The 24,954-nt window shown below is 43.5% G+C and overlaps 2 protein-coding genes across 4 annotated transcripts in view; both read right to left on the bottom strand.

Moving 5' to 3' along the window:
- Nucleotides 1-2,353, bottom strand: part of rabgap1l (RAB GTPase activating protein 1-like) — a 76,320-nt gene extending 73,967 nt beyond the window's left edge. For all 3 annotated transcript variants that reach the window (XM_076015979.1, XM_076015980.1, XM_076015981.1), the window contains exon 1: nt 2,220-2,353. The gene's annotated coding sequence lies outside the window, so the exon portion shown is untranslated. The remainder of the gene's footprint in view (nt 1-2,219) is intronic.
- Nucleotides 2,354-2,979: 626 nt separating this feature from the next.
- fam163ab (family with sequence similarity 163 member Ab) lies at nt 2,980-19,998 on the bottom strand. Its single transcript, XM_076015965.1, has 5 exons — nt 19,818-19,998; nt 6,411-6,507; nt 6,115-6,136; nt 5,611-5,725; nt 2,980-5,216 (listed from the first exon to the last, which is right to left on the bottom strand). The coding sequence occupies exons 4-5, from the start codon at nt 5,701-5,703 to the stop codon at nt 4,815-4,817; spliced, it is 495 nt and encodes a 164-aa protein (XP_075872080.1). The 5' UTR covers nt 5,704-5,725; nt 6,115-6,136; nt 6,411-6,507; nt 19,818-19,998; the 3' UTR covers nt 2,980-4,814.
- Between the last annotated feature and the right edge of the window lie 4,956 nt (nt 19,999-24,954).

The raw sequence follows: 24,954 nt of genomic DNA, 5'->3' as shown, positions 1-24,954 counted from the left end.
ACTAGTCCGGAGTCGCTTTCAGAATCCATTAAACGTGTCGTCGAAAACGTATGAACAAAACCGTGACGACGACTGCTCCCCGTGACATACAGCAGACAGCGGACACGCGGCTTCAGTGAATCGTATTTCATGACCATGAACTCTGTCCTAATAGACCGGTTTGTTTAGTGCCATTTCTTTAACTGAAAGGGCCGAACCTTCATTAGGGCAGGCAGCAAAAAGACATTCTGGCTCAAAGCCAAGACTTTAACTGACCAAACAACCACAGCAAACCACTTTGTTCCTGTTTGTTCAGACAACCCAAACCTTCTTCCAGCAACTCTGCAGCGCCAGATTGCTGCTCGTCACTGCCGTGTCATTCTATAGACGCATGGCATCTCCTACATCAGCTAAGAACAACCAGATAATCACGGGATCAGAGGTCCAAAGATCCAAATGTATTGTGGAACAGTGCAACATAAAAGTATGTATCATTCATTTCATTAACTCATTTCAAATTTATGAATCAAATTTTATAGATCATCAAATCCCATTTCATATGAAATCATGATTACATTCTCCACCAAAAATGTTTTAGATTGCAAGACACACACACACACACACACACACACACACACACACACACACACACACACACACACACACACACACACACACGTCTTGTAAATTGTTATTATCACATTATATAAACTGGAGTGATAGTAAAATATTCTTATTACATCAACACGCTGGATGGCAGGATTTTCCAGATACTCAGATTTCAACACATTTATCGGCGTCAGTACATTCAGCGGTTTAACAGCGACCTCAACGCCGCCATACTGTCTGTGACGACTTTTCACACTGTTTACCGCAGTAAACAATCATTGCTGGTTTTTGCTGTAGAGCCCAGTAAGAAGACCCTAATTAATATTTTCTTTGCTGAACAGATGGGTGACTAACACCAACACTGGTCTGGAAGATTTCTAAATACTCTTTGAAACCAAAAACACAGAAAACTGAAGCAATACATTTTTGTTGTAAGATATGATGTTAGAGTTGCGATGCTACACTCTTCATTTGTTTGAACCCATTTCCAACAACAAACAGGTTAAACTGGTGACTTAGATCAACAATACCTGTCATATTCTGATAGCCTGCCCCATTAAAGGGCTCAGAGACATGCTGAAAGAATATGAAAATATCAGAAGAATTACAAATGGTGCAGTTCTAAAGCAAGAGATATGCATATGTGGTGAAAGTATCGCCCAAAGACAGAAATAGGATCAGATCTGGAGATGGCAGCTGCATGTGATGCTATTCAGGTGTATGGAAATGTTTATTATACACTCATAAAGAAACTACAATCATATTTAAAAAACCACCTGGTTCCACCAAGTCAAAAGGGAAGGAAAAAAAAAACTAACTCAGCCAACCCTTGCTTACAGCAAGGCCAATGGCGATGTGAATATTTTAAGTAGAGGAATGTGCCAGATGCTCTGACTTCTAAGAGAGGACACCTCCACCAACATCTCCAGTTATCCCAGCGCTCCAACAAGCAAATTCAATACTGTCTTGCTGTATGTGGTGATTCTTCACGCTGATTACTGCAGCAAACAGTCATTACCATTCCCAGGCCCTGCGTTGGAGCACACGACAACCGGCAGCGCACGATCCCACTGGAAGCTCAACGTGACAGCCGTTTTCCTTTCCCTCTTTCTTTTCAGCCAGAGCAGCTAAAACAGAGGTTGGTGTTGCTGTGCGTTTGTGAAGCCGATGTTGACGGCCAACGGGCACGCAGGGCAGACCTCTGAGGCGGATCGACTCCTCTCCGGCAGCTAGCTGACGTTTACACAAACACAAACAGACGCGCAAGACACAATTAGCAAGCGCCGAGCCCACTAAGCACAACAACCCGTCCACGCAGGGTGAACGACAGGCAGAAACTGTGGACGCGGAGCGAGCTGTCAGAGCATTGTGGAGCTCCAAGAGAAGAGGAAGTGGTTGTGTACTGCACTGGTAGAGCGCTAGCTAGGGCTAGGTGTGGCTAATGCTAGCCAGCTCGAAGTCCAGAACAGTTGGACTACTCTTTGGAGGAGCGACCTCACTCACCAGCACCCGGCCCCGTATCCACACAGTCAAATAACGGCGGTAAAGGAAACTGACTTTGGTCCACTTGCTGCACATGGACGTGATACTAACATAGAACACAAGCAGTGATGGGAGAGCTGTCAACTTACTTGTTTGGTGCGTTGTTGAGGAGCTTGCAGCCTGTCAGAAGAGTTGCGACCAAGATCGTATGTTGTCAGCTGATGAATCACTCGACAATGGAGTGACGCGACTTCCGGTTTGGAACCTCGTTTTAGAAACTTACCCAAACGTATTACTCTTCGCAATTGCGTTTGTGTAAAAAAATAAAAAATAAAAATGGAAATGAACATAGCTTTAACGTTGAGGGATTTGCATGTAATTTTGAGTCATTTTTAGAGTGATTTTTTTTTTTAACCGCGAGTGGGTTCTGCGAACGATTTTCCGGTCACGCGTAACCCTCCCATTTTTATATTGAATTGGGGGAGAGAGAAAAAAACCGTCAAATCATATGAAAGACATTAGCATCCGTATCTGACACAGAGGGTGCCATTTAAGAAAAACAAGTTAAATTCTGTATTATAATTGAAACCGAGCAAGAGTTATTTTTCTATGCCATGTTGACAACTGAAGATCAAAGTTCACCTTTCTAATCAATCATCGCCAACGAATAAAAACGATATCATTCATTTCGAAACGTTTTCAAATTAGTACAGTGAATAACACAAAAAGAACATGTTTTTCTTTCTTTAAAAAAAAATCATACCACAAAAGACCATTTCAAGCATTTACAAATCTTTAATTGCCAAAAGTAAACACTACCCAAGTTTCTGTATTCTTAGGTGCAATATCTTTTTTTCTAAAAAGTTTTTTCGTGTGTGTGTGTGTGTGTGTGTGTGTGTGTGTGTGTGTGTGTTCAAGGATAACTAGTTAAGTGGTAAAATATACAGTTAATATAATACCCAAATAAATAACTGTGGATGATTAACTCTTACGTTGCAGGTTAACAACAAAGTGTAATATGATTTTGTGTTCAGAGATGCAAACCACTTGATGTTACGCTGAGAACTCTATTGGAAGGGGTATAGGGCCAAATAAGCTTTTTGCTTCCTCCTGTTCCCTCTTAAAAAACGTTCATTAGTTGTTGTTGTTTTAATTGAGAGAGTTTATTTGTGTTGCTTTTCTGACATTTCATTACTTTCAATTTTATGGTTGTGGGATTTTTGTAATCTTTAAATACTTTAGATTGTTCAAAACTTTCCCTACACTTCTGTACAAGTAACTGGACAAAGCTATTTAAAAATATTTTGCAATCCAGAAATTGAGAGTTGGCCTATGCATTGAACTAACTAAAAAAAAAAAGAAAAGAAAAAGAAATCAATTAATTATTTTGTTTTTCGGCTGCAAAAAAGGTGAAATATTTGCCAAATATCTTTCAAAATCAAAAACATATTTACCCAATGTGAGTCTTGAATGCTTCTTGTGTGGCAGGTTCACTTATCCCTGCAGAACACAAACAAATATCACATGACTAATTGTATACAGCACAATAGCTGGGCAGGTGTCATGTTGAAGGAACTAAAGCGGTCACCAGGGAACAGATTGCAGTTACGAGAGCTGGAAACGCTCACTTCCTCGATATGAAAAACCTAGACAAAAAATGTGTTCACTTGTGTGTGAGACTCAGCGTGAGAGTAGTACAAGACATTAATGAGAAGAGTTTGTGACAAAACAGGACAAACTAGTCCGTCGCACTTTTCACTTGCAAATACACAACATTCATGAAAGTATCGCTCAGTCAACAACATGTGGGGTTACAGAGATGCTGTAATTGCTTTCTCATGACTATGTACATTTAACAAACTTTTTGCATTGCTGTTAGCAGACAAAACTCACTTCACGTTGCCTTTCAAAAAGGGCAGTTTTCAACCTGGCAACAAAAAGGGGACTTAGATTTATTGGTTTCGCGTGATCCAGCTATGAATGCTTGTTGGCCTCTAATATGTCATTCCAAGTGTATTGTGTTTATAATATAAATCCCGGGGGGGGGGTCACTGTTTGTTACATATGCTGCTACGAAAAGATGACCAGAGATGAAGAAGAGTTGCGGTGGCTTGCATAGACAAAGTTCCTGTCATTCACTTCCTTCCACTTTCCTGCAAGATCCAGAGCACTGCAGACAGGATGCTGACATGTCTCTTACATTTTCATTTTTCTTACTCCCATTTTAAAATGATTACAGCTCCTGGCATGCACAACACTGTTTTTCACTTTATCACATTTCTTTCTTCTTCTTTTTTTTCTCTTTGTCGCTCACTTGGAAGATGTATAACAAGGGGAAATTAGTAGATAGCCCTCAGTCAGCAAGGAGACATTAACAGTCAAGAGACAGGTTACAGGTTTACACCCTGCATGTGAGGGTGTAAGAAGACAATAATACTTTACAGCTACGGCTTTATTCACCTAGAGATTACAGTCATTCTATCTAAATGAACAAGAAAACAATACAAGATTATATAGAGAGGAAAAGGGCTAAAAATCCGACCTCAAAAACCCCCAGACCCTAAATAAATAAGATGGTGCTTCCACGTCCAGCAGGTCTTCATCCAGAAGGTCCTCACTGGCAGAGAGTCCTATATTTGTTGCCGTGGTCTGTAACAGTGGGGCTGCTGAGCGCGCCGTGCGGCGAGGGAAAAAGGGACGTCTCTGGGTGTGGGTGTTCCTGGCGGGGTTCTCTGACGAGGCGGTCACACCTCGGTGCTGATGGCTCGGGTGTTGGTGTAAAACTCGGCGGGCCGCCCTCGACGGCTCTCCCTCAGCAAGGAGCCGCGGACGAGGGGAAGAGGCATGGCCAGTGCCGGGTTCTCATAGTGCGTGGGCATGTAGGTGATGCGCTCGCCACCGTTGCGCATCTCGTCAGTGGTTCGGATGTAGAAGGGGGAGTCGTAGGGGGAGCAGGTGGGGCAGAAACTCCGCTGCCTTGCGGCGGATTTGGCCGCTGGCTCGGTGGATCTGGGCTGCTCCGGCGGCGACATGGACAGTGGCGTGACGACCGAGCCATCCAGGGCGGTGACGCTGCAGGCATTGCAGGCAAAGTGTTGCTGAGAGATGGAGGCGCTGTCAGACCCATTCTTCTTACAGCAGTAGTACTGGACAGGGGGGGGGGGACAACACGAAGGTTAAGCACTTTTTCAGCGTTGTTTTGTTACGTCTTACATGCTGTATTTATGTCATAACAATGCAAATTGAGCAAATTGGCTCAACCCCAAAACAAGACGCTCTAAAGGATTGAAATTTCTTTCAATGAAGCTGAGGCCAGTTTCATGTCAAGCTGACACTTTACTTGCTTTTTTTTTACACAGCAAGTGAAGGCATTCACAGAAAGAGGTGACACTGAGAAGAATTTGAGAGAAAATCTATGTGTGGTAGCTCATATAACAGGAGACAGTGCTTCAAAAAAAACAAACAAACAGATACAGACATTAAAACAAGGGCACGGATAAACACTCATTCACACACGTGCGCACACACACACAGGTATACCTGGAGTCTACAGTAGCAGAGCACAGCTATGATACAGAGAAGTATCACGGTGGCCAGTATTCCTCCGGTTATGACAACAGTTCCAGCTGTCATCCGACCAGCTCTCCATCAAACTCTGCCACGGCACAGCCAGTGTGACATCATTAGCAAAACCCCTCCTACTTCCCCACAAGCATGGAGTTTAATCAAATCCCGCAAAGGTCAGCAGCAGATTTGACACACATCCAATTTGGCGCGGTACATCGTCTGCATGCGCGTGGTAATGGAGAACGCTCAAAAGGTCATTTTTTTAATTGTGTGGGGAGATTTTATGCAGTTTATCGGGGATAAATTATGTATGGAAAACAAGAAGTTATGAAAACAGCCAAAGTAATAAAGGGTGGACTAACTTTTCTCAAAACACAACTTACATAACAATCATAATAACTGGATTTTAGGAACACATACATAAGTACTTTTTGTATTATTGTGGATATTTCATATTATGATTAGTGTTATACTTACGTTCAGCAAAGCTGCTTAAAACCTGGAGAAGAAAGATGACAAAAGTCATTTTTAACGTCAAACACAAAACGTTTGGAGATTCTTTCAACAAAAAGAGTTATCTCAAATAAATGAGGAGTTTCAGATGTGACACCTGTCAGATGGATAATTGAGAAAAGAGAGAATTGATTAGTCTTGATCGGATCAGAGGCAAATCTATGTGTAGTGGAAGCAAAAACACTCACAGGTGAAAGACAGTGTGACATTGGAGCGCAAATCCTTTCCGCGTATAGAAATTAGAAATGAGGAAAACTTACATCAAGAGCGTGTTTGAGGTTTGTCACAGAACACAGACGCCAAATCACACGTCAAAGATGAGAGGTTGCTCCGGTAAAAGCCACACTGCATGCACATCTGCAAGGAGATTAAATAAAGATCAGGTGAAATGAGGAGAAGCAGTTTGTTCAAAGATGCAGCTAACTTTTTCGTCCACAAGATGGCGGTAAAGGAACAGCAAATATCTTTAAACGTACTGTCCCGTTTTTCACACTTTGCTCTGTGCACCAACCAACGAGGGGTGATGTGAAATGTGCACAAGTGAGACGTGTGCACATTTGCCAACATTGATTTCATTATGCAGGCGCCTGCCGATGGTTGAAAAAAAAAAAAATGCACCTGATAGCAGCCACTTCACCAAAAATGATAGCATTAGCTATGATATCAGTAACGTTGAGTGGCCGCAAGTGTCAGTCAGTCATACATTTACAAAGCATTTACCTCTACAAACACATCTTACATCTGAGATTTTAGTTTACTGCTGGAGTATTGAGGTCAGCATGTAGTACTTAATGGTCAATGATCAAATATCATGTGTACATTAGAACTCCCATCTTCAATCTAGCATACTTTTGAACGACTGGCAGACATAGGCACACAGACACAGTACGGATAGGCAGTGAAAGCTGCAAGTTGTTGGTGTCCTTTGTAATGTGCAGGCTAAGACTTGCTTGAGCAGATTTAAATCTTTTAATTCAAGGATAAAATAGGCTAACAATTGAGGAGATACTGCACAGAGAGAAAAATGGAGTTTAAAAAAAAAGAAATATAAAGGATGGAAGGAAAACAGCCAATTAAGGTAGACCGATGAGGGAAATAAGCTACTACGCTCAGAGAAATGAAGGAGTTACAGATATAATACAGTTGGTAGAAATGCAAATTAAGGAGATAAACAAATAGACACACACACACACACGCGCACACACGCACACACACACACAGGCATGCATGCACTGTTCTAGCATGAGAACACATCGACTGTCAGTTTTTCCCTGTGCTGTGTCTGGATATAATGCTGGATGGGTTTTGAAGTTGAAATATGTGAGGATTTTGGTTTTATTCGCAGGGTTTTTCCATCCTAATGTGGTGCAGCAGTCCTAATAATAAAAATATTTTCTTTATCAACTCATTATTTGTCCCTTCTTCCAATATTCTTCAGGTCTTTGTACATGATGTGACCCAGAGCTGCTACACTAGTTAATTAAAATTCCAAAAAAGAAATTTACCCAATAGTTTTTTTTTTACAAAAAAAGGAACGCTAAATTGATTTTTATTTTTTGAAGGCACAGAAGTTAAAGTGCTGACAGACTCTCTGGCAAAGAGAACAAAGGGAGGCAGTGCTTCTTCCACAGCCTGCATTCTGAAACGCTCCACTGGCACCAGGCTCATAAACCATGTTTCTGTCAGAAAGTACACTAGTCTTCAATTATTTGTGGAGACCTTACGGGGCGGCGGCTGACACATTCCTCTTAACGTCATTCATCATAACACCCTCCACCGTGTGCAATCTCAGGCTGCGCGCACCAAAACTATTCTTCATAATTAATGCTGGCAGGGTGCTGGCTCCTGCAGCGCACAAGGAAATGGAGCTGGAGTCGAGGCTGTCACCACGTTGTCCTTTCTACACGGACTCGCCGGTGAAAAATAAGCACACAAATGTGTTTTTCTGCTTGTTCCCACGTCGCGACATTCATTTGACTTCACTTGCTTTGACAGACTACCGAGTGGAACGAGATATCTGTTCCAACACACACATTCACACAGTGGTGCTGAGCTGGATCAGTCACCACTGGGTCCAGATTAGAGTGGCACTCAATCCCTCATACGGCCTGAGGAGCCCTACACAGTGATAAGAACCTCTAGTATACACACATACTATACGCGCACATAATTCACTCAAGACATCGTGAGCTCAAGCAGCAGCAGCAAACGCAACACACTGATAAGGCATCCGTTACCGAGACAGCACAGTCTTCGGTGCACGTAGACGGTGTCAATAAAGTAGTGTTACATTTTTAAAATAAGAAACCCGTGCAAGGTTGGGCTTAGTGCAAAAAAAAATGTAGGGGAAGTCGAGCACAATTTGTCCCTGCTGAATCTGCGAACATACACGACAGCTGCAGCGCTGAGATTTTTAAGTCAAGTCTGGCACATCCATCCATCTTCAGTCTGAAGCGTTTCCAGTCCTTGCAGTGTTCGGACCAATCAGCACCGTTTGCTTTGAAGCAGGAAGCAAGCAAGCGGCCCACAGAAGGAGACAATGAAGCCAAAGCAGAAGCTGCTGCAAGTCTGACGGTGGCTAAAGTGAGTAGCGCTGAATTTGTAAAATTGCGTTGAGAGTAGCTTTGATTTTCTCTCTCGCCACTTGAACGGCACCTGATCACGGATCTCTAAGTCACTGGATACATCCTGGTTGGTTTAATCACAGCGGTGCTGCGTTCACCGACCACTCTCCATAAGCAAAGTAGCTATGATGTTGTCAAGTACAGAATAGGCACAGAAACATGTACTGCGTCCTCAAAAATGACATTACAGGGGGCGCAATTATGATAGCTTGAAATAGCAGACAATTACTTGTTTCTCTCATCAACTGTTACAGACAGATGAAGAAAATGAAACTATCTTGCCATCTGCAGCAGCGTGTTGCTGTTTCTGGTGGTCTCCATTTGATTTTAAGTGTTTTGTCATGTTGTTGCATCAGCTCATAGGAGTCCCACCCCCACTGCCTCCCCACCAATCCCCTGTGTCCATTTCCGCCATTTCCTCCCTTTGTTTCTGTCCTGTAGGGTTTTAGCGTGCAATTTCTTTATTTTTTTTAATAAAATACTTTACGCTGTAAAGAAACATGTTTCCAAAATGCTGTTTTAGGCCAAACGCAGTAATGAGAATGTCTCAGGAGCTGCACCCCCCCGTCCCTGTCTGATGGAGCGTTCCCACTGGAGTTTCTACCATCCGTCTTCAGGAGGATCTGAAGGACCTTGACTGCCCTGCAGGTTTTTAAGAAGATTGATTCTTTGGACCTGAAATTGCTCAGACCAGCAGACAGCCAGCGTCAGACTGTTCTCCTCCACAAACACACTGCAGGCCCCATTTCTAAATAAATAAATAAATAAATAAATAAATAAATAAATAAGCAAACAGTCACTGGTCCCAACCCCAGAATGTGCCTGAAAAAGCCATATTAACTTGATTGTAACCCAGCCACTTATAAGTCAAAGTAAAAACTGCCCTTTGTGCTTGTCTTAAAAATCACCATCTTGCAAAATAAATTTCAACTTCAAAGAATACTTAAAAAAAAAAAAACATTTATGAAAATAAATTCAATAATGATTTTCTGCGGATAATTATCTCAAGAGCTACTCCAAATTGCTTTAAAACCATTTCATTTTTCATATTTGATCTATGCAGCCAATTATTATCATCACTATTATTATTATTATTATTATTATTATTATTATTATTTTTATTAACTAAACTCTACAAGTAGAGGGGCTCTCTTTTCACAGAGACTGGAGATGACTGGACCTACCTTGTAGTATGTTGGCACAAAACATTACACTGCCAAGAAAGTGATTTGAAAGGCAGTTGCCTTGTTAGTTGACACTTTGCCCACACCTTTCCACAGATTGACATTGGAATGTTCATGCTCTTTACCTCTGATTGCACTGATGCCGCACTGAACAAAGAGTGTCTTTAAGGAGGTAAAAACCCATGTGCATTCCGTCAAGCAGTCAAGTATTTATGCATAATTTCAGCACAATAATTGAGACGCCGCCATTTTGCTTTTCAGTCTACGCACCTCTGTGGATGTGGTTGTAAAAAACGAAAAACAAGTGGCACATCGAAATAGGATTCATGGTCACAGCAGAAATGTAATTTGTCTAATCCTGTTATCTGACGTTCCAAAGGCTTTCCTCTATCTGTTTCCTCTCCACTGTCTCTGTTGCAGGCCAGCGTGGGCGTCTGCTTGTGTACTTCCATGCGTGAGTGCAAATGTCTGTTTGTTTGCTTGTGTTCATGGCTGTGAAAGTAAACACGGCCTACAGGGGCAGATTTAGGAACATTAGAATTTGGTACTTTTCTTTTTTTTTTTTTTCCCCCCTTCTTTTTTAGGGCTCCTTAGTGACGACAGCAGACTGTCCACATTTCAGTCACGTAAAGCAGGTGCAATGCAGTTATCAAGTCAGCCCAAATTCTAGTCCACATTCCAGACTGGTTTTGTGTGATTGTGAGAGCTGACCTTGGTGCTGAAATTTTCATTTTCTTTCAATCTGGTTTTGTACGACTGTAACGTTCCCTAATGTTTCCAAAATCAATAAGTATGTCATGCTGAACCTTACATTGAGCCTTATGGTAGATATCCACATTATTGGAATCTGAAAACACAAACTCTTCTTTTGCTAAATTGGAAGAAAGCGGAAAAAGACGAGTATGATGTTGACAGGAAACCCTGTCTAATCTCAACAGATCTTTGCTCTATTTTGATATTACAAACCAGCTGAAATATAACAAAAGAGACACCAGAGCTAATTCCACCATTAACCATGGCCATAACAACCAAAAGGGAACAATCCTTTGACTCACAGGATGCTAAATGGGCCACGTCACATTGCCTCGTCATGAAAAGTAACAGATTGGCTAATGAGTGACTCTACAATGAAGAAAGGCTAAAAGGAAACTAGGAATACAGAGCGTAGTCCCCTTGCTGCCATCATGGCCAGCAAGACAGAGACCAAATACTGAACATTTCAGTTGAATTGCTCTATCTGCGGTCATTTGGGGGAAAAGGATGCAGCAAGGTATTTGGCAGGAAAATCTATTTGGACCTTCTGAAACACAAGATCAATGAACTCACTCAGACTGCTTTTTTTTTCTTTTCTTTTTTTTTCCAATGCAAAGAAGGAGATGGGATGAGACAAGGCTGGAACGCAGATTAAGTCGTTTACTCCACCAGATCTGCACCTTGTTCCGATCCTATCTATACCGCCGGAAGATTTATGACAGGTATACATTATGCTGTAATGCAGCTCTCTGGGGCAACGCACTCCAGCCTGCTGCCAGCGCCTGATTCAGCCCTTCTGCATCCCCAAGATGTGGTGAATAGCTTTTACTCACATGGAAAGTGACAGATTCATTACTCAAGGCCCATCTGAAATTTCTATTCACACGTCAAATTCAATTTCCTCCCTACTCATGCAGGGTCCTATCAGCAGATATCCAGGCCAGCACAGCAGCCACGAGCCGACTGGCTGACTTCTGCACACTCTGCTGTCACAAGCACACAAACTAACACTGCAAAAGCTTATCTACACTATTAGTTGTGTTATTAATGTCATGGATTTCACCATTGTCTAAAAGTATTCAAGGTTTTGTCGAAATGAATGCTTGCTCCTCATGCTGAGCAAAGTTTTCATTGCCACTTCCAAATGCTTATTGTCCATTTAATGAAACCCACAAAGAATGACACTGTCTACAATAATCACATCCCACAATAGCTGTAAACTCGGAAAGCACATTATTCTTTCTTCTCTCAACCCCAGATTACATCAGTGAGTCAATTAGATGTCCATTAAAATATACACGGCAGGCACAAAATCTGAAGTGAGAGCTAATTAATGAGTGCAGGGACGGCGTTTACTCCGACAGTGATCGCAGTTTTATCATTTTGATTAAATGAGTCGAGGAGCAGAGATGCTGGACTGGAAGTCATAGTCAGTGCCAATGTTATCATTGTGTGAGCTGGACCAGCAGTGAATCTTGCTGCTCACACTCACTCAGCAAATATTAAAAGCAAGCCACTTTTATGTTTCGCTCCAGCAGGGATTAAACCTGTTAAAAATGACAGAAACTAAAGTCAAAATCAAACTGAAAGTGACCAGTAGGTAAAACACTGAGATAGGCACACAAAGCCGCTAGAACAAAGAAGAGAATCACAGATAACAAACAGCATGTGAACACCAGCGTCTTATCGTATCACTTACGCATAACAAGGTTTAGCAAAATGCTTATCCAGTGGATCACACAGTAAACAGCTTTAATAAACACATCAACACTGTGGACCTGGAGTTGATGACTTCACAGGTCAAGCCAAAGGCTTCTTATCTGCATTTATCCAGCCATGAATCCTGTTTTCAGAGTGAGTCACACTTCAACAACATCAAGAAAAAATGAGTACGCCTCGTCTCCTTAGTGAGGTCCAATGCCAGCGTGCTTTGACGTTGACGAAGAGAGTATAAGCGCAACCTGCAGTCATAAACAAAGCTTCTTAAAGGATCAAACTGCCCACAGTCACTCACTGCACCTTTACAGCACAACTTCACAGCGACTGGAAGTTTTGTGCTGACCTGCGGCAAAGGCGACTCTGAGACGGTCCCAAACTTTTAATCAGCTTTTACAGCGGCCACTGACATTCCCCGTGTCCAGCGTGAACAGCACTTCACAATGGAGGGGTTGCATCGATTTTTTTTCTTCTTCTCTCAAGTTAATTAATGTACAGTTAGGACGGAATCGGAACGTGGAACTTCAGTGAGCGAGTCTTGCAATGACTTTAAGGTCCAGTGTGTAATATTTGGCCTGACTTATGATTTTTATATTGGCAAAAACTTCATATACTAGCCATGAATACATTAATAAAAGTGTATTATCGCAGTACAATAAAATTCATTTGGTTTTCCTACCCTTAGAACAGACACATATGGCAAGGGTCTTGCTCGCGTCTTCAAATTAACCACCAAAGAAGAAGGTGGATGAGGTACCCAGGTTTGGGTGCGCTGGCCATGGTAAGTCATGGGTAAACTCAGGAGGAGGAGAGAGAATTGTAAAATGTAACCACTTGATGTCGCTGTTTCTTCTTCAAAATCTCCAAATATTACACACTTAACCTTTACGGCTAAGAGCGTTCAGTGTTCATCGTAGCTGCTCAGCTCCTCCTCCGATGTCCCTGCGATGTTCCGGGTTCCCTTTCACACTTGGCAGCGGTGCAGCACCGCCGAACGCGCCCTCTGCTCAGGGCAGCGGGAAGCGGGTGGTGGTGGGGGGGGCGGGGGTGCAGGCGGGGCTGCAATTACTGTACCTCCATTCTGCTGGTCAGCACGGCAGTCTCATAAAAAGGAAATGAAATGGTCCCATTTCTATCTTTGAGGAAGTAATGTACCACGAATATTACATTAGCATACATTCACACGCACATTTTATCCGTGACAGCTAATAAAGCAAGAGAGCGGAGCCACAGATGGCAGAGGCGGAATGGAGGCAAGGTCCGTCGAGGTGCCTTGCTCAGCAGCAGTGCAGTAGTGGAGTAAATGAGGGATCAATGATCTTTCTTCAAAGGCCAGTAAACGTTTTGCATTTTGAAATTATACCCCAAGCCGAAGCCATTAGACTTCATTCAAGACTGATGTTCAGTGGCCTTTCCGTCAAGCTGTTTCTGCTCTCACTGCAGCAGCAGCCGACGAATCACCTTGGCTCGCCTTTCCTCTACCTTGTTGTCCGTCTTCTTCAGTGGTCTTGGTTATTATTATGGTTTTGCCAAGTGATTGCAATGTAACGCACAATACCAAATGCTTTAGACGAGAGCTTAGTAAGAAACATCTTAGAGATTAAATCTCAGCTGTTTTAAAAAGTTGAGGTTTCCCTTGGGGGAAAAAAAAACAGCATTTGCTCCTCAGCAATTTGTGACTTTCTTTAAAATGAAATAAATAAGTGTTTGATTACAGTGTGTCAGACAGATTTGAAAACAAACATCAAATGACACGTCTTTGTCAACAGCACATTCCTCACTTGGACTTGGCCTCCAGAGTTTAATTATGATCAGCTGTAACTGAACATGCTTTGCCAGCAGCCTCAGCCTGCTGAATTAATATGTCATTTCAAAGAGAGGCTCAGGGCCAGTTTATCACATGGCTGGAAAACAAACTGGAACAGTGACCTTCAGCTCACGGAACTGTAACGGGATCTACTGTGTCATCCTGTTCACAGCCAGGCAGCCACACAGAGGAGACGGTTCTAGGACAAACAATGGCTCACCCTTCCCTCTCACCTCATTGCAGAAGCTGAACAGAGGATTTCAAACTGCAACTGTTTGAATTCAACATTTCTATCACGCAGCCACATTTTTTTTTCTATTCCTGCATGAGTAATTAAAGTATTGACCTCCGTAGAGAGTCTCCATTTTAGTGAAAATCAAAAGTTGTATAAATGATCTTACAGGCAAGCTTTTGCACTTTTATGTTGTTATAATTAAATGTACAATAAAGACAGACACAGAGCTCTGTTTTCTTAAATGCATGAATGGGTAACCAGGTACACCAGATGGAATGTTTCCCAGTTCCAGTGGCTTCATTTCACTCATCAATCTAAGGAAATGTCCTGATAAAAGTTTCATAGGGAAAGGCCAAATTAAAACATGCTACAGAGTGTCTGGACAAACATCTGTACTGCCAGTTAAGCCAACATGCTGAAACTTCTTATTGGTCAAGAGGTAAAACCCTGTTTGGAGCCACAAGAAAATTGAGATAAAAAAAAAATCCATTTGTACCGATGTGACAATTCCAGCCAATTATGACATCATCGCTTCGACTGTAACATCCGTGCTCTTCTCTTTAGCATCCGCAAGGTTCACAATCGCCTCTTTGTCATCTTCCGCGGATTTTAAAGGGGATTTAAAGCAGTGGCTTCCTGCTTTCATCACAACTACAAAGACACCAATTAGTTCCTTAGGCTAAGTCCGTTTGAAAATGCCTTTCACTGGATCTTGGCTGGATGAATATGTGACAAGTCAGACATAAAGTCTCAGCAATACGGCTGTACTGCAAGGTTAATTAGCAGAAGAGATCAAAGGGAAACGATAGAGTGTGTTTGGGGCTTCGTATGCAAGGCAACCAACCTTCGTTTAAGGATATGTTAACATCTGAGTGAAACTCAGGTTGAGAAAATCGAATTTCAGTCCCGGCATGGATAAATTAAAACTGGAGGGGGCTGTTTACATTCTTTGTCTCAGGACTGATCCCTTAATCCAGAATTGCACATCTATGCCATTATAACCTGATTGACTAAACTGAAAAGGTTTTGCGTGATGTTTGTACACAGAGACCACCTGCTGAGAGGGAACTAGATCTCGTAATGGTTTCAAAACTAAATTTATCTATGGCCTTCTAAACTTTGAACTTAAGAACTTTTTAATCCAAGTACAACGACCTATCAGTCAAACTTGTGGGATATTGGTCGTGCCAGTAAGGTAGAAGAGGCTGCTGTTAATCTGCTTCATCTGCTCTGTGGCTAATGAAATAAACCATAGGTACAGTAGAGGAGCAACAACTGATATTTTGTTCCCTCATCGTCTCTTCATCCTCATTTTTTTTTTTTTTACAGACTGACTTTTTACTGCTGTAGTTTTTCAGTTGGCTTGTATCACAACATCTCTACTAATAGCATTGTGCAGTACCTGGATGTGACAACAAAAAAAAAAAAAGGGGGACTGGAGATGCCGTGGACAACGTTACAGTGCCTGCAACATCATTAAGCATGGCGGGTTTTGGTGGTGGGTCAGTGATGGTCTGGGGAGGCATATCCCGACAAGGACGCACCAACCTCTACAGGTCGGATAATGGCACCCAGACCGCTATTAGGCATCAGGATGAAATCCTTGGACCCATTGTGCTGGTGCAGTGGGACCTGTCTTACTCCTGGTGAACAACAATGCCAGCCCTCACGTGGCTGGGCCACGCAGCCAGTGGCCCCCCACGTTCACCAGACCTAAACCCAATAGGACATCATTTGTTGTGTTACGTGAGCCCCGTAGAACTGATTGTTGAAAAATACCAAAGATTATGTCCCCCCCCAATGTAGATCTGGCGTGTTTTCAGTGTCCCTAAATGAGTGGAGACACACATGGATGTGCTGGAACGTCGCAGAGGAACGAAACAACCTCAGACAGATTGTGTTTGTTAAGGTCTGTCTGCTTCTTGCAATTATTTGGATGTTTGTATTCAGTCCCATTAAGTCAATCTGTCTGCCTGTGAGAGCGTTGAAGGGTATTTTGTCAGTGGCTGGGGCGCACACTTATGTCTACCACTTTGATTATGTGTGCCAGTGTGTGTGCCCTGCGTCTGTGTGTGTGTGTGTGTGTTTTTGATGAGTCACCACAGACACAGCAGCCAGCAGCATTAGCAGATGACAGTGTTTTGTCTTCCAGAAGCCTCCAGCGCTGCCAACAATCCTTCCTCTCGCTGGCCTCGTCCTCACCCAGACTGGCTGAGCCTCAGAACTGCGTTCACACTCACATATCACCAAACACAGCACCACAGCACGGCTGGCAAGACTGATCGCACACAAACACCTATGGTCTGACAACGAATAACACAGCCAAAAATGTTGACATAAGTCATCATAAACTGATGCTAAGGTGCAGAGATGTTTTGTTTTGATAGACGCAGCAGCTTAATGCCACATGCATTAGACAAGATTGTAGTTTGTTTTTTTTTTTAATCTTAGGTAATACACACTTGCATCAGTGTCCCAGGACACTACATCAAAATGTAGTGTTATAAAATGAAAATGTGGCAATTTTAAGCACTGATGAATGCTTGATGAATACATACAATCATACAATCTTTCCATTTACTATTTTGCATACCTTCATGTGTGTTAATACTACCCAGTTCATGTTTGCAGACTGTTGCGCTGGTATATTTTGCTCACATTCAATGCATTTAACGTTACAGTCAGAGGAACGTTAAGGAGGGGTCCTTTTTTTTCCCCCAGTTGGCACAGAGAAAAACTCACACCTACAGAGCGTCTCTGTCTCTCTGACGAAAACAGTCATCATCTGCAATGTCTTGTTGTGAAGCGACGGTTGGTAGCAGCGGACTTTGAGCAGCGCTGGCAGGACCAGCGCCAAAGTTATGTTTCTTGTCCTCTCAAGGTGTGATGCAGTTTGAACACATCCCGCATCTCCTCTCATGTGCGACTACAGCCCGAGGGAACGGCGATGGTGAGGTAAGAAATAGCGATCTAGCAGCGAGAGGGGGTGGGGAAAAAAACTCCTGGCTTTTTGAATAATTCACAGAGCACTCCTAAAACAGTGAAACGCTTTCCCAGGGAAGCCCCGTGCACACCTGAAGCCCGGCATCGCACACAGCGTAGAAACGCTTTCCATGCACGTTGTCCCAGAAAGTACACTGAGTGGAGTGTCAGCTGGGGGGAGGAAACACGGCCTTACAACCCCATGGTAGGCCTGGGAGCAACATTCTCTGGGACTCACTCTCATCCTCATAGGAGTCTTAAGATGGCTTTTCAGAGCTGTGATGATGTTGTGATTTCTGGTATAAATTCTGTTACCAAGCCACCTCACTTTCCCAATTCTTTTCAATTAAAGGAAAATCACATGGGTACTTTTACCAGCCATCCATGAAAAGTATGACGCCATAAAATGTTAGAGGTACATTTCTCCTTCTGAGGGCTGTGTATGCTGTTACAACTGACCTTTAAAAGGTACGGTGTGTAAAATTCTGGCATCTAGTGGTCAGATTTTAGATTGCAAGGCTCATTCGCCCACCCTCCCTCCCTCTCCCAAGCTTGCCAGTGAACTATGGTGGCCTGCGCCGACAAGCCTGGAAACCTCACCCACCTTCTTCTTTGTTGGTTTATTTCAGGACACTAGCAGTCACCCTAGACAGCTGAATTGTCCACACCAGCTTCCTTAGAAATATGACGGTTCAAGATGTCATCTAACTGGGAGCAAGACCCTTGCTATATGTATATTCTTATATATAATTAAGAACCATTCAATGGGTAAGAAAACAAAAGTGTATTTTATTATACTGTGAGTACACACTATTAATATATTCATGGGCAGTATATTAAGCTTTTACCAATATAACAATCAGGCCAAATTTACACACTGGACCTTTAAAGCCACTTTGTCATATTGGCTGGACTTGAATTTCATTATTCAGTTTGATTGAACTGTCAGAATTCCATGTCTTCCCTTAACTGGGCTGATCAGAACGTATGCGACCCATTGCTGCAGTAAACTGAGTCGGTCCAACAGATTTAGGAACAAGGTCAAGTCCATTTTCTGTGCAGCAGTGAACAACGACCCGGGGATTTGTCAGGGTAAGTAAAAAAAAAAAAAAACAATTGTATTGTCTCGTGAACGAACTGAGGACGAGGACACGTTTAGCATTCTGTGCTTGCCAGGACGCCAGACGACCTTCTTACTAAAACACAAAACCATTTTGAACGGCATGATTCCCCTTAGCGCTTTGAACCGCGGGCACGACGCACCATCATAAACCCATGTGCCGAACCAAATCTGTCTGCTGCTGCTGCTGCTGCTGCGTTCCCTGTGACAGCGCTGACTGCAGACTCCTCTGGGAAATCAGTGCACTTCCTGTTGTGTTGCAGCCACTGGTGGTGGAAGAAAAGAGAGCCGTGCGTATGTGTGTGCTTGTGTCGATGCGCGTGCGCTTGTTTGTGTGTGTTTGTGGGAGCTGGATGGGATGGAGACGGGGGGGGGGGCAGGTGGAAGGGGGCGTGCAGCGGGAGGCTCTTTAGTCAAGCTGCGTTTTCCAGCTTCTCCTGTGAAAAAATGGGTCAGAGCAGCACCTGCTGCCAGCTGCTGATGTGGGAGATCAATATGCAGGGCGCACTGCACTTCAGATGCTGTATTTTCTTATATTAGAGAGAAAACAACGTGTTGGGGCCACAAGCAGATGCAGTGACGTCGCCACAACATGCCAGTGGCTTGTGCGGTGGCTGGTGCGAGTGAAAGGGCTTTACTGGAAGTGAATAAATGGATTTGCCTGTCACAATCTCGACGCCTCAAAAGCAGCCAGGATATCAAACAGGAAACCAAACAAACAAAAAAAAGGAGCTGATGTTGTTGTGTTTTGTTTACTGGTGCCTTCTAGGCTTTGTTTCCAGGTGTATGTTACAGGGTCCACCACCTTTAACCTGCTGGCCAGGCCAGGATGAAAAGAGACAAGCCTGCTTTGACGTTTAACCCTCTCAGCGCTCTGTTTTTATGACATAACAGCAGCATCAAGCCAGCAAAAAAAATAAAATAAATAAAAAGTCTGAAATGAGGGACAAAATGCCAAAACGCTCAGGGTGCAGCTCAGCTGTTGCTTGGCTCAACTCTCAGCCTCAATTCCTACTATAAGTAAAGCATTTTCATCTCCAACCACTAAACAAGCCCAAATCAAAAAAAAATTAAAAATTAAAAATTAAAAATCACATCGCCTGGTTGAAGATGCGTCTGCTCAGCCTTTCCACTTAAAAACCAGACTCACATGAAATCTGCGAGTATTTTTCTAGTGTGGAGAAGAGAGAGAGAAAAAAAAAAAGAAAGAAAAAAACAAAACACTTTGGTAATTCGCTCCAAATACCTCGTTTCTTCACACGATCCGTGTGTTCACCCGGGGCTTCTCCTGCCGTGCAGACGGACGAAGTGCAGCCAGCGGCATCCTGGCAGGGCAGCAGCCCGAGGAGGAGACGAGCTCGGTGGAAGGAAAGGACTGCGGTGGAAGTTCTCCCAAGGACGAGTCCGCACGACGCCAAACAACAGGACGAAAGGAAAAAGAAACGAAAAGAAGAAGAAGAAGAAGAAAAAAAAACCCGGTGCCAACAGCCGCAACGTGGTTACCAGGAGGCTACAGAGGGAGGGAGGGACGTAAAGAGGGACAGCCACGGCACGTAGACCGCGAGAGACGGAGCATCATCAGCCAGCACCAAGCAAATGAAAAAGAAGAAAAGAGGGAGGAGGGGGGGGAGAGAAAAAAAAAGAGAGGATTTGAGGGACGTTTTTTGTTTAAGAAGAAGAAGAAAGAAAAAAAAACGGAACAGAGACGCGCAAAGCAGTAAAGTGGCACCAAGTCTTCCCCGACGGGAGAAATTGTTCCAAACACATCCAGCAAGTTCAGGCGCAGGACGCGAAATAGCGGGAGTCCACCGCTGGGGCGGAGTGAGAGGAGGAAGCGGCCGCCTCCAACCCACCACTGGCTCTCAGTGGCTCTCTGGCCAGGGCAGCTGTAATGGTGCAAAGTGAGAAGGCAAGACGCCGAGATGAATAAAAGAATCATCTGTGACAGTAAAAAGAAGAAGAAAAAAAATCTTTGTTATTACCAGTGCACCTTCCTTCCCTGAAAAGTCGGCTAGCTAAGCTAAGCAGTGCAACTGCAGCAACCTCAGGGCTTAGCAAGGGTCGTTTCAGCTCTAGACGCTTCCTCCTTCAACTTGTTTCGATAGTGAGTCAGATGAGAAATTAAACACACATCAATTAAATCAGTTGCATATGTACTTATTTTCTTGCACAAAAGGTATTTAATGAAAAGAAAATTCTGCCTACATATGGATGGGTGGGCTGGTGTGGGCAAACAAGCCCATTACTGGCTACAAGCCTGCACATGTGTGCTTCAAAAGCAGAATACTGAGGAGATAATGTAGACATAGAAAACAAGGTCTCAACCACGCGCATGTGCAGATACTACGAAGTAAAGCAGTACCAGATCAACAGCAGACTTTATGGCATTTTCATTTTGAGATTTCACGCCTGTTCCGTCACACAGGGAGTAACAAGTAGCTTTGGAAATGTAGCTGCGGTTTGTACAAAACAATGTGGCCACAAGCACTACCACTGCCTCCAAAACACAGACCGCTGAGCCACAGTAATTGATTTGCCCTCAATCACTGGAACCTTAATCTACTTACTGCTGCAACCAAGACAAGGCAAATATCGACAGAGAGGGGTGGCCTGGCCGACCGGACAGGGATGTGCCGCTCAACAACACAGTGATGCACACAGCTGAATCACTGCCAGGAAGATTGGGATGGTCCAAGTCTGAAAATGGCTTGAAGCTTCCACAAAGCCACATGCTGCACACGACCAAGTGTGCCTCTATATGCACAGAGAAAACACCTGATAAATAAACTGAAGCAAAGTGTGAAAAGGAAAGACTGGGTTACTCAGTGAGGTCAGTCACTGGCTGCAATTTCTTTGTTTAAAAAAAAAAAATGCACCGGTGGCGCAACGGTGTATCAATAAATGATGGTATTTGTTCTATACTCACACACTTTTTTTTATGCATGGCACTTAGCGTCTGAAACATTAAAGTAAACCCATCATCTGAAACCGAGTCAAGAGGCGTCTGACAGCCGAACGTGTTGCTATCATTGCAGCTTCAGACATCACGGACATTTCGAGTGCGATTGAATTCCATAGAATGGTGTGGTCTTCTAAAATTCACCGATTGCTTTTCATCCTTTCCTTCCAGAGTGAGTCATCTGAAATTCCAAACACACCGTCAAATCCTCAACCCAGAGCTCAAAGGTTCTGTTTGAAAGGTTAAAATATAGAAAAAGGAAAAAAAAAACCTGCCACAAGCTCTTGCCTGATATACTGTAGCTGTACAGTTCCATAATTTCAGCATTCACTCAGCTGGAATACTGCTTTCACTGCCAACACGATCATTTTACACTTAGTTGTACAGCGTGCAGTTGGGTAGATGGAAACTGCTATCTCTAAAATGGGTTGGAGGATACGATCGGAAAATCTGTTCAAGGAAGATTTGTTTAGTTGTATTTGTGCAGCATACTAACTCCCACCGTATCACATATTTGTTCGACTGGCAAAGCCTCGTTGTCAAGTCCTTGTGTTGTAAATTTGACCATATCTGTTGGCGCAGTGTCCAAACAACTGTTGGAATAAAATCTTTGTAGCAAACAGTGTGGCTGTGTAACGACGGTGGCGTGGCAGAGAGCGAGCCAACAGCTGGTAATGACAATGAATGAGACTGATTCCGACCGTTTGTTTTAACATTCCCTGCAGATGAGGTAGACATTGGCTAGTTGCAATGGTTCGATTGCCATCCCAGACAGGCCATTCATTAAAAGGTGGTGAGATCGAGCTGAAGGTTCGTCTCCCATGGCCCGGTTCAATATCGAGACAGAAGAAGAGAAACAGGAGAATGAAGGACTAACACTGCACCTCTATGCTGGACAACAAGCCTGTTTTAAGCAAACAGATGACAAAGTTTTTGTCTTTTGGGCTATAATGTGCCGTCCTTTCCCCAGAATTTCATCAGACCACCAGAGTAAACATACATGAAGATGGTTCATTTCACATCGCTGGCTGTTTTGGAGGGAATAAAGAGAGAGAACAGTATTTCTATGGCAACCTTAGGAGCAGAGGTCACTGTGTCGTGCAGCGCTAGCTAACGCTATTTCCTGTGCTGGGAGCCAGCTCTGACCTGATGCTTATCTGCAGTGGCCCATCCCTGTTATTTAAGCGAGACAGCTGCTGTCTCTCAGTCTATGGGCACAAATAGGATGGGGAGTGAGTTGATAATTTCAGTCCTCTCTTATATATACCATTTTCAGAAGAGAGAGAAGGGCTTAGGTCTCACTGTGTTGGGTCACTGCTTCCAAATCAACTTTGCAGAGAAAGAAGTGGGCAGATGGTAAGAATAAACCAGGTGCAACACAAAGACAACAACAATGTTCTGCCATTGTGGAAGACAGCAGGTCCAGACTAAGCATTATGCTGTTGGCTACAAGCATAGGTGGCAAAAGTATTCACATTCTGTACTTAAGTAAAAGTAGAGAAACTTGTGTGGATGAATAATCTGGTAAAAGTAAAACTACTGATTCACCTCCTTTTTACTCGAGTAAAAGTAAGAAAGTAGTGGTTCTGATATGTACTTAGGTGAAAAAAAAAAAAAATCTAAATGTTTTGTTTCTGCAACTAATGAAATAATACATTCATCGTTAGATACATGTTTCCACTTTTAATAACAATAGAAACAAGTGAAACTGTACTGAACAGTCACCTCCAACCGGAGGCACTCTAAAATAACCTCCCTCTAAAATACAATCAACTTTTATGAACCTGGACCCTTTTTTGTCATTTTCATGAGGCATCATGGCATCAGTCAGAGAAGGCGTCAGCGGTGCCTCATTAGAGATCACGCAGCTTGGCCGTGACGCCCTTGACCTCCATTTACTTTGTACTTATTCACCACAGCTGCTGTCACGTTGAGTTGTGGCCCCGCCCCCCGGGGGAACCGCTGGTGCAAAGCAGCCGACTGCAGTGAACGTCGAAAACTGAAGAACTGCTCCCTCAGAGTCCCGCTGCTGAGCGCTAATTCTCTGCAGCTACGGCGCGGCGCATGCATGCGTTTGAGCTGCTGTCTATATGACTGTGGTTAAGCCTGCTCATACCAGATATGGTATACAGCTCAGCATGCATTGTTGCACAGGGCCCACTTAATGCGCAAAGGGGACTTTAGAATTAGGCTCGGCCAGGAGGATTTTAAAGCTCCAGATTTGCAGCAGGAGCAAACAACTCCTCCGCTGTATCACTGCGCATCTTCTTCTCATGTTGCTGTGTCTTCACAATTGAAAAGATGAGTTGTTGGATCGAATAGAAGAGAGTGAGGGGGAACGGATGAGGGAAGCAGAGGAAATGGGGGGGGGGGACTGCTCTGTGGGGACAGTGATCACCTAAGCATGAGGAATATTGTGCTGCTGTCATCGAGTCGGGTAGCTTGATGCATTGCACCACGTTGGCCCGAAAACAGTCGCGCAAAACACGGACGGACTGGCGTATCTGCATATCGATTACCTGCAGCGGCCCCGTAAATATGGTTTAATGGAAGCGTCAGCGTCCGCCGTGGCACATTAACAGAGCGGAGCGTTCAGCCGCTGCTGCATGTTCCCGCCAAACAGCGCTGACCATTAGCGAAGCGAAGCAGGCAGCCCATAATAAGGCCTGCGTTGACAAGTTGCACTGATTCACAACTTCCCTTTTGGAGAACTGCCCGAGTCATTAATTGCCAGATATTGGATATCCCAACTCCGATGGATTTATCCAGGGATGCATTGACATGTGTTTGAGTACCCTACTAGTACTTGTAAAACACATGCCGATACCAGCTGTATACCGATGTCGATGACAGTTTTGTTAAATTTGTGTTTGTACTGCAGTGAAACTTGTGACAGTCACCCATGTTCTAGAAAAGCAAGCTAAGGAAGGTTGAAAAAAAAGTTATTCTGTAATGCGTAAAGGCCTTTTGACATACTGGGGATCGGTGAGTACTGAAATGCAAGTACTCGTACTCTACTCGTTTTATTTATCTCATCTGGTAAAGACTCTTAACAACACTTACAAATTGGACTCACAGGATTTTGTGAGGGCGAACCTTTGGTCTAAACGCAATCGAGCAGACCAATCAGGTCTGTAACTCATAGTTTAGACCTTAGTTCAGTTTCTTAGCAGTGCAGAGTGCAACATTAGTAGCAGGTCACCGCCCTGCGAATGGCTGCCACAGAGTTGACCATGAACCAGTTTACGGTTTAGAAGAAAACTCTGGAGGAAAAAACTGGAGGACAAACATATAAAACTCAGCTAAGTTAAAAATGTAGACTTGAAATATAACACATTGGCATTTGCCAAAGGTGGACCAAGCCAAGTTGTTAATAAGAGTTCTGAACAACACTCAAAGTCAAGGCAACTTTCCAACACAGGAT

The sequence above is a fragment of the Nelusetta ayraudi genome, unplaced genomic scaffold (assembly GCF_046127955.1).
Source record: "Nelusetta ayraudi isolate G7.1 ecotype Tasmania unplaced genomic scaffold, CSIRO-AGI_Nayr_v1 ptg000205l, whole genome shotgun sequence".
Taxonomy (NCBI): Eukaryota; Metazoa; Chordata; class Actinopteri; order Tetraodontiformes; family Monacanthidae; genus Nelusetta; species Nelusetta ayraudi.
Note: the sequence above shows the minus strand (reverse complement) of the source record. Positions and strands in the feature narration are given on the sequence as shown.